This window comes from Paracoccidioides lutzii, assembly GCF_000150705.2.
Source record: "Paracoccidioides lutzii Pb01 unplaced genomic scaffold supercont2.44, whole genome shotgun sequence".
Classification (NCBI taxonomy): Eukaryota; Fungi; Ascomycota; class Eurotiomycetes; order Onygenales; family Ajellomycetaceae; genus Paracoccidioides; species Paracoccidioides lutzii.
In genome coordinates this window covers 101,257-112,066 of record NW_015440990.1, presented here as the reverse complement: position 1 = coordinate 112,066, position 10,810 = coordinate 101,257, and the positions used below count along the sequence as shown (strand labels likewise).

At 32.8% G+C, this 10,810-nt stretch overlaps 1 protein-coding gene across 1 annotated transcript; it reads left to right on the top strand.

The window, feature by feature from the left end:
* Window positions 1-476: 476 nt before the first annotated feature.
* On the top strand, window positions 477-8,581 carry PAAG_12628 (hypothetical protein; the record flags this gene model as incomplete). The annotated part of the gene is made up of 2 exons (XM_015848095.1): window positions 477-500; window positions 8,357-8,581. 2 exons carry the CDS (start codon window positions 477-479, stop codon window positions 8,579-8,581), a joined length of 249 nt encoding a protein of 82 aa, XP_015702295.1.
* Between the last annotated feature and the right edge of the window lie 2,229 nt (window positions 8,582-10,810).

Sequence of the window (10,810 nt, the reverse complement as noted above, 5' to 3'; positions counted from 1 at the left end):
GTGTTTAAAGAAATGAAATGCTGAGCTACAAAGTGTAAAGAAATTCAAGATCCTCACATATCATAAGAATCTAAAATACTTCATGACTACATACAGACTAAATGAAAAACAGCTACATTAGATGGATATTCTCTATCAATTCAACTTCAGAATTAATTACCAGCTAGAGAAGTTGAACACTGAATCAGATGCTCTATCATGAAGAGAGCAGAACATGTCACAGAGTGCTGATGATGAGAGAATCAAGCAAAGACAAGCTCAACTACTTAAGTTTAATATACTGACATCTGAAATGGAATTAATAGTGGTCACTGCTATTGTGGAACCTGAGATGTCTCTTCAAGCTCAGTGAAATGAGACCTGCAAAAATGACAAGATCCTGCAGTGTCTGAAGCAAACTCTTTGTGAGAAAAGATTTAGATTTCCTTCTGAACTCAGCATTAAAGCCTCTGTCTTTGAGTGCTCTTTAAATAAGAATGGAGAGCTTCTCTTTTGAGATTGTAAGTGGATATCAGACTTCAAACCTCTCTGAACCAGGTTAATGTATGAGGCTCATGACTCATCTCTTATCAGCCATTCTGTGCAAGAGCAAATGGCAGAAGTTTTAAGATGTGAGTTCTACTGATCAGGCTATGTCACTGATGTTAGAAGAATGACCAGGAACTATCATATTTGCAGATCAAACACCATATGAAGGGATTAATGTCAGGTACTACTTAAGCCTCTCTTCATTCCTGAACACATGTGACAGGAGCTTTCCATGGACTTTATTGTGAACTTACCAAGCTTTAAAGAATACATGAACATCATAGTTATAATGGACAGACTGACTAAGAAAGTTATATTAAAAGCAGTTAAGAAAACTGATGTGAAAACAGTGACTAGAGTGTTTCTTCACAACATCATTTCTCAACATAGCATCTCTAAGATGATAGTGTCAGATCAAAGATCAGCTTTCACAAGCATGTTTTGAACTCAGATGTGTGAAAAATTAGACATTAAGAGATGACTCTTCACAGCTTATCACTCAGAGACTGATAGAGCTACAGAGCAAATGAATCAAACTCTGAATATCTATCTATGCAAGTACATTAGCTTTCAACAGGATGACTGGTGTGAATAACTCCCTCTAGCAGAGCTAACCATTAATAATAGAGATACTTCCTCAATAAGTGTGAGCTCATTCTTTTTAACACATCTTTTCCACATCTCCTTCATTGATATAGCTGATGCACCTTCTATTGAAACACTATATAATCTCATTGAGTTTGCAGATGATTATATGAGAAAGGTCTGTGAAGTGTTGAAGTGAGCTCAAGTAAAAATGACAGATGCTCAGCAATCTCAAGAGAAATATATGAATAGATGAAGAGACTCAGCTTCAAGCTTTCAACCTAGAGATAAGATCTGATTGAGCTTAAAGAACATGAGAACTAATCACCTGTGCAAGAAGCTGGACACAAAATACAATCAATATATCATGCTAGAAAAGATAAAATTTCATGCTTACTGACTGAACATCTCACTCAGCATTCACAATATCTTTAATATAAAGCTTCTACATGCTGCAGCAACAAATCCCTTGCCTAGTCAGAGGCAAATCAACTGACAGCCACCTGCTATAGAGACTCTGAAAGGACCTGAGTTTGAGATTGAGAAGATTCAGAGTGAATGAACCTATCAGAGAAAAAAGCAATACCTCATTAAATGGGTAGGTTGGGCTAAGCCTATGTGGAATGACATGAGTCTCCTACAAGAAGTAAAGGCCTTGAATGCTTAGGAGGCCTCTCAGCAGGCAAAATTAAATATAAAAAGAGCTTTAAATAGTTATAAAGGCCTGCAACAAAGAAGGAGAAGAGGGGTATTATAAGAGGTTGAACCTCTAGATTTGCTCTGACTGGCTGACTCAGCCTAGTCATCATTTGCATGTACGCATGTGATCATGCTACGTGAGCTTGCTTAAGCTTGAGTTCTCATCTCATTCTTTCCTTCCCTTTCTCAAGCAATTCGTACTTGTTATATAGAAGGACTAGCCTTTAGTTCTTAGAGCTTAACCCTTTACAGATCAGATCAATAACATTCTTCAGATTATTATTAATCAATATCTTCAGAATTACTAATTTATCTTTTGCTAGTTGTTCTAACAGATAGTAATATCAGTCATTCAGAAGATTAAGAACATTTAATTTCTTTGATAGTTTAATGTTTTCTCTCATCATCTCAACTGCTTCACTCACAGCATTCATAGAAACAAATTCTGTGACAAAATCTTCATCGAAAAGTAATATTTCTAGTAATTTCTAATTTATATTATTTTAAGTCTCATATACAGTATTGATGTAATTCTTGATAACTTATCAATTGCTACTTTTTACTATCTGTTCTATCTATGAGCTTATTTATCACTTTCAGATTCTTCTTATAAATCTTACATCCTCACTTGCAGATTCAATTAGTTGATGATTGAACTTCTGTTTAAACTTCAAAAGATGTCAATAGACTATCATCTTTATAGTCAAAAATCTTTGTTGATATAGAGAATATATTTATTAATATTACAGTTATCTGCATTGCTTTACATTAAAGCTCTTTGATAAGCTTACTATAAAATAGTAGACTTCTTATCTTATTCATCACTAATCAGTTTACACATTTTACAGAGTTATTTGATTGAGATATATCTAAAGTTATCACTTCATATACTATTCTCTTATTCTTATAAAATATTTTGAGATCATCACTTTTGAACTTTTCATTATTATATTAATGCAGAGTTTTTACAGACTGTTGAAATATTATTTCAATTATGTTAATAAAGTTTATAAGTACTAATGTGACCTCAGCTTTTATAACAATCAGAATAATTCATCTAAAGTGAGTGATGTCATCTGTAATCCTTATTCAGTATCTTGTATCTCTTTCATTGAATAAATTTTCTTCATCATATAGTGTTTTTCTTTCTTCTATAAGGTTCACAAAAAATCTTATTACCAATTTGATAGATCTGCTTATTGAGACAAAGAGCAGACAGATCATTTTTGCTTTTACACATATTTTGCAGAATGACAAAGTCCTTTAATCTCTTATTTATATTTCTAGTTTAGAATCTACAGTCATTTTTAATATATTCATTGAATTTAACTAACTCAGCTTTTAATACTATTATATTATTATGTATTTCAAAGTCTTGATATTCTCCTTAAGCAGCTTCATTAAAGGATCATCATTTGATTACAAGATATATGCAGGTTCAAAATCATCATTTGATATTGCAAAATAAAACAAATCTCTTAATGCTAGTGATTCCTCTATCACATATATATTCTTTTCATTCAAATATGCTATAAAGTCTGTCATTCTGTTAGTGTTAGAAAGTAAATGTAAACTGCATAAGAAGGAAACTATCTACATTACTAACTACTATATAATAAGAATATTAAAGTTGATAAGAAAAAAGAGATGTTAATGTCTGCTTAGATTATAAACAGTTCACATGATCACATACTCAGATTATAAAATAACTCATATAATTATATGACTGGATCATGACCAATCTAGTAGATTATATGTGGAGTATGATCACATGATGGAGATAAACCTAGCCCTGGCATTGAGTTTAATATTATCCTTTAATCTAGAAACAGGCATATTCTTATGCTGAGAGATTATCATCATTATCATTTTTTAGATAGCTGCTTATGTCTTATACTTTTATTCATTTCTCTAGATATTTCAGTGATTCAGCTTCAGTAGAGTTAGCCTTATGGAAATCTCATATTGTATATGATGATTTCTTGAAGTTATAAGCAAAATATCATGAAGAATTCTCATCAAATCTCTTTCAGCACATCTGATACTATAGCTTACTCTGACTTATTTAACAGATCAGTTTACAATCTATTTCTCATTTATTCTCATTATCTATTTCAATTGAATTTGATAGTCTGACAGTCTGATCAAGTAGAGAATCTCTGAAGTTCTTACATAGCTTATCTGAGAAAAAAAATGAATAAATTATTATTATTGGAAAAAGGTTTAGTTTATAAATATTGCTCATCTTTTTCAGAATTCTGAAAAAATCAGCATTCTGCTCTATCAGTTTATGATTTAATCAATCTGTTTTGTATAATTTCAATATTAGATAAATAAAATCTTTTATTATAAAATTAGGCTCTTGATGATACTTGTCAGTCTATCATTTTATCTGTCTCTGTGCTATTTTTATATCATTATTTATCTAATTTCAGATCTCTCTTATTCAATAAATGAAGCTTTTTACTGCTTCTCAATTTCTTTTCTCATTTATTTTTAATTTCTCTGCTAATAATTGCCAATTAAATAATATTCAGAGTTTATATTTATTTACTATGAGAAAGAAGAAGATTTCTATGAAAGTATTTGAGATAGATATGAAGACATAATCTATAATGAGCAGTTACTTATCTCAGTCATCTTGATAGTAACTGATATAGAAGTGAAGACAAATAATAATACATTGATTTATTACTTATATCTGTCTGTTAGTTTGTACATGATATACTATTGAGAGTTTCAGTTATATACTCAGAATCTATGTGAATTTATTATGAAAGCTTAATATGAACTGAGAGTCTCAGTCAAAGATAATTGAGTCAGACATCTTATTGTATGAGTAATAGAATCAAATGAATAGTCAAGCTAGCTCCTGAGCTGTAATTTCTCAGATAATTGAAATAAAGATCACTTTCTTACTTAGTTAGTATACTATAATTAATATGATATCATAATTTATTTTACTTTTTAATATATTTATAAAGTTCATTGCAATATACTGCTATATCTGTTCTGATATTGATAGTGAATTTAGTAAGTCAGAAGTTTTATTTCATGAAATTTTACTGACCTGGTAAACATGACAGTTCTGTATATAGTATAGAATGTCTATCCACCAGGTGACTTATCAATAGTGTGATTGCATTAAAACCAATGCCTTTTATTCTCTGAGATATGCTGTTGAAGCTTGATTATGAATTTTCTGCAGTAGCTTAGCTATTAAAGTTTTCTTTTTCTCAAACAGATACTACTAGTCTTCTATTGTACTGTAGCATATTGTCTTTTATTATATAAAGACTATTCTTATCATTGATCTGCTGTTACAGAGGCTCAATTGAAATGACTATTTTGTTTAAAAACACTAAGTGTTCAGCAATATTCTCTTCCTTTGAGAAGTTGATACTAGCAATATCTGTAGAAGAAGTGATCTGAAGATTAAAAGTCTCTAATTCTAGAAGAATCTGCATATAGTCATTCTGTTACCTTCTAATCTGCTCAGGTCTATTTAATGCATCTATCAGCATATTGATCTTATTTGATTGGTACTTGATCTCAAAGTAGAAATGAGAAAGAAACTCTGTTCAGCAGACTTGATATGCATTTAGCTTCTTGATAGTCATGAAGTATTTCAGTGCATAATGATCAGTGATAATTTTGAATCATTTCTCTTATTATAGTCTCTTAAGCTCTATCTGTCATTCTTGTAAGACTCAGATCAATGCTAACATTTTCTTATCATAAACTTTATAATTAAGCTCTGCATCATTCATTGACTTTAAATAGAAGACTACTGAGTATCAAAGATCATTTTCAAATCTTTGATTTAGTATCTCAGTCACTATTCTGTTAAATACATCAGTCGCAATACAAGTCTTCTGCTCAGAATCATAGTAATGCAGTATTGAAGTCTTCATCAGCTGTCTCTTTAGTTTTTCAAAAACTGATTTGTATTCTGATATTCACATAAATAAGATAATCTTCTTTATCAACTGATACAATGATTTTGCAATTAAGCTGTAGTTTCTTATGAATTATTAGTAGAAATTGTCAAATTCTAGAAATAACTGAACTTCTTTAACTATGATAAAGATCTATCATCTTATAATAATAGCTGTTTTCTCTGAATCTGCCTCAATTTCTTCTGTACTGATGATGAATTCTAGATATTTTGTCCTCTGAACTGTGAATTCACATTTTTGAATACTAGCTTATAAATCTACTGTCTTTAGTCAGTCTAGCATTAAATTTGTCTGCTGCTTGTGCTCCTTCAGATTCATGCTATAGATTAGAAGATCATCTATGAATACTATCATAAACTTGTTCAAATAGTCAAAGAAGATACTGTTAACAAACTGTTGAAAGCAGGCAGAGATATTTATAAGGTCAAAGAAAATCATCTAATATTTATAGATTTTATAGCAGGTTTTAAAGGTGATCCTTAGACTCAGAGTTCATTCAGATATGATAGAATCTCTGTTGAATATTCAGCTTTGTAAAGTATTTTGCTCTGTTGAGTTAGTTCATTAACTCATCTATTAGAAGCAGAGAGTACTGATCTTGTTTGATTATATCATTCAGCTTATGAAAGTTGATACAAAATCGTAGCTTCTTCTCACTACAGATAATCAGAAATGCGAAGGTGTAGAGAACTAAACTTGAGATGATAAAGCTCTTTGCTAGATTGACTTTAAGATAGATCTTCACTACCTCTAACTTCTTTAAATTTATCTTATATAGAGATGCATGTTCAATACTCTGAATGAGATTCATATCAGACTAAAGTTCTATTTTAAAATTAATATTTTTTTGTAGAGGAAGTAATTTATCTGATGCTTTCTTTGAGAAACATTTCTCTTAGCCTTTTAATTATTCTGATAAGTTACTAATTAGCTTCTCATCAGACTCATTCTCAACTCTCATTAAACTCTGCTTCTTTTCAAGCTGTCTATCAATTTCATACAGACTGATTATGAAGACTATTAAGTGCTTGTTCTTTATATAATCATGAAGGAAAGCAGTCTTAATGAAGTTCATATTTATCATATGTGATGTTATCTTCTTCTAGATCAGTTCTTATCTTGTTTTGAGTGTCATGACTGAGCTGATCCCTTTTAATTCAGAGAGCTGATCCCTTTTAATTCATAGAGCTGAGTCTGATATATCTTTCTGATTTTCTTCTTCAGTTTGATCTCTTTTCATTTCATATCTGTCTGATACTTAGACTTAGAGTCTGAATGCTTCAGTATTGATTCAGATATTATCTTCAATATCAGCTCTGCTATTTGTTCAGGGATAGATCATTCACTTGATCAAATTAAGTATTAATTTTTTACATCAAGTTATATATTCTGTGCTGTTAATCACTTTCATCTCAGTATGACAGAGTACTAGTCTAAGTCTGTTATTAGCAAAGGAATATTCTGAAATCTCTAATCATTCACTCAGAGGTTTAGAGTCAATATATGATCTATCACTTCATCAGAAGTGTCATTGTTGTGATGCTAAAACTCTCTAAACTAGCTCCTTGCCCTCACACTGCTTACCACACTGCTTACTAAAGTGCTTACCTCCTCACATCACTTATCAAAGCACCTTAGGATCAGCACCTCTAAAGGATCAGTATTATCTCAAGATTCAGCTCTTGAGATCTACACAGATCAGCACTTCTTAAAAATTAGTTCTTTAGAATCAGCACTTCCTGAAGGATAGAATCAGCACTTCATGGGAAATCAGATCATTACATTACTAAATTCCCTCTTTCATGAAAGACTAGAGATAAAATCTATTGCTACTCATTCATGTATATAAATATTCTGAATCTCCAAAGTTCTTGAAGAGATTCAGTAGTTAGCTACTATTCAATCTTATACATACATTTTCATCTATCGCTATCCTCTTCCTTCTGTAATGCTCATCATACCTATATATCTACCCTCTTACAATCCTAGTTATAGAGCTTCTCATACTTCCTTTTGACACTCAGTTCATTCACTCTAAGTGTCCTCACAGTTTCTAACCACTCTAAGAGAGGTTGCTCATTAAGTCTATAACAATGGGTTCAAAACATAACTTATGAACTGACACTCCACACGCAACATCTAATGAAGAAGCATGTGTAGAAGAAACTACCTATGAAAAATCACTAAGTCTGACTTCAGAAAGAAATACTGAAGCACCTCACACATCAGTTGATAAAGAGATTCAGGTAGTTCAACAAGAACAAGGACATCAAGAGATATACAAGAAAGTTCTTAAACTACAATAACAAGTCAACACTCTTAGTGCAGAACTTCAAATCTCTAGGAGCAAACAGTGCAAAGTGAAGCCAACAGATTATACTATTAACATCAATCTCACTCATCCCAAGCCTCATCCCGCGCCAATTTGAAAACTCTCAAATGAATTTAAGGCAAAAAGTCTCAAGGAACTAGAAGACTTTACCTTCTCAAGCCTTGCCTTCTATGTCTATCAAGGACAGTACTTTGGAAATGAAGATGAACACAAGATTCTTGAAGCAGTAACACATTTTGATGCCAAACTATAGCAAAAATGGCAACAATACTACCTCAAACTGGAGACACCAATTACCTGGGATGAATTCTATAACTGGATTCATGCTAAGATCATTGACCCAGACAAGGCAAGCCAGGACTATGAGTTGAAGTATCAGGTATTAAGGCAATCTGAAGGTCAAACTGTTCATGACTTTATGTCCATCCTTCAGTCAATTGAGGGCCATCTCCTTGAGAAATATAGTGATTATCAGTGAAAGATGCATCTATTTGGCAAGATTTTATCCTCTCTTCATGCAGAATTTGAGAGATATGCAGTTAAGCTACATGATCTCTCCTACAATACTTTCATCACAAAACTGAGCATTGTAAAGAGCAACATTTCAAAGACTATCACATCAGTAAGCACAATTACACAACAAAAAAGCACTACTCATAGAAAAGGTCCATATGATGATACATCAACAGCACTTAAAAAGAAAAGCTGGAAATGCAAGAAGTGCTCTGACATCTGATGTGATGTTCACTGAAGCTCTACATACTCCAATGCAGACTGCAAGGCTCAGAAGGATAAGGACAAGCTCTCTGAAGACAAATTCTCAACTTCAAAGTCTTCATCAAAATCCTCTTTCAAATCAAATCCTAAAGAGTCAAAAAATAAATAAAGAGTGTCATTCATGCTGCAATAACAACTCTTAACACTTTCAAAAGCCAGCAATCACTAAGCCTATTCTTTCTTCTTTCTGTTTAAATTTCAACACCCACAGGAGACACATTAATTCTCATCCTTATAGATTCTGAAGCTCAGGCAAGTTTTATCAGTGAATTCTGAGTCAAATCACACAAACTGCAACCAACAGAGCGCACACCACACAGAATAAAGGGGTTTAATGATCATCAAACACACTTATTTGAAACTATTGATCTAGAGGTAGAAGTCTCAGATAGTAAGGAAACTACAGTCAGAGAACTTCACTCCTTTCATATTGTCAAACTTTCAGACTATGACATGATATTAGAATTTTCTTAACTCAAACAACTCAATCCTCTCATTGATTGAAAAGATGGAGAATTCTATTTTCATCAAAAATCAAACAATCAAGAGATAACTCTGAGTGTAACAGATGCTGCTAATGAATTACTCACTGATGCCTCTAGCTATGTACTTATAATAGTACCTACCTCAACCTCACAAGCCTCTGGGCCTCTTACCAGAACCTCCAGGGACCTTGTATTCACCTCTGAGCTTCATGCTGAGGGTCTTCAGGCCTCTGTACAGGCTCCTGGGCCTTTCTCTGAAATTTTAACAATTTTAGAAGACAATCTACTTGCAAATACAGCTTCTATCAATGACTTGCCTGACTATGCCTGACCATATATGCACCTTTTCTCTGAAGAGGGCGCGTCCAGCGCATCTGTACCTGATGCAGAGCACTTAATTGATCTTGAGGAAGAAGTCAGATCCTCATTCATACCTATCTACAATCTCTCTGAAACAGAGTTGAAAACTCTTCAGGACTACTTGGATAGTGCATTGGAAAAAGGCTGGATATCTCCTTCTCAGAGCTCTGCAGGTACTCTTATTCTCTTTGTTCTAAAAAAGAATGGAGGTCTATGACTCTATGTAGACTACAGGGGTCTGAATTATCTCACAATCAAAAACAGGTATCCATTACCTCTTGTGAGTGAGATGCTAGATAGACTCTCTGAAGCACAAGTTTTCTCTAAGATTGATCTTAGAGATGCTTATCACAGAATACACATTAAGCACAGTGATAGATGAAAAACAGCATTCCACACATGATATAACTACTTTGAGTATAATGTTATGTCTTTTGGGCTTGCAAATGCCCCTGTCACCTTTCAAGTCTATATAAACTACATCCTAGTAGACCTTCTTGATATATGCTGTGTGGTTTATCTAGATGACATTCTTATCTATTCAAACTCAATGGATGAGCATAAGGTGCATGTATAAAAGATACTTTAACACCTAGACCACGCGAATCTGTTTGCAAAGTACACTAAATATGAGTTTGACAAAAACAAAACCTCCTTCCTGGGATTCATTGTTGGACCCCAGGGTGTTAAAATGAAACCAGATTGAGTGGCAACTATTACAAAATGGCCAGTCTTAACTAGTGTTAAGAAAGTTCAGACTTTTTTGAGATTTGTAAACTTCTATCACCACTTCATCAAAAACTACTTCAAAATCATGAGGCCTCTCTTTGATCTCATAAAGACCTCAAAGAAGGGGGAGTGAAAGTCACAGTTCACATGAACAAAAGATGCACAACATGTCTTTGACACTCTAAAAGAACACTTCATGCAGGCCTCTCTACTTGCTTATTTTGACTCAAGTCAAGAAACTTAGATTGAACCTGATGCCTCTACAGCAGCAGTGACTGTCATTATCTTTCAAAAATAAGATGATGATCAATGACATTCAATTGCATTCTGGTCTTATAAACTCCTAGATGCAGAAA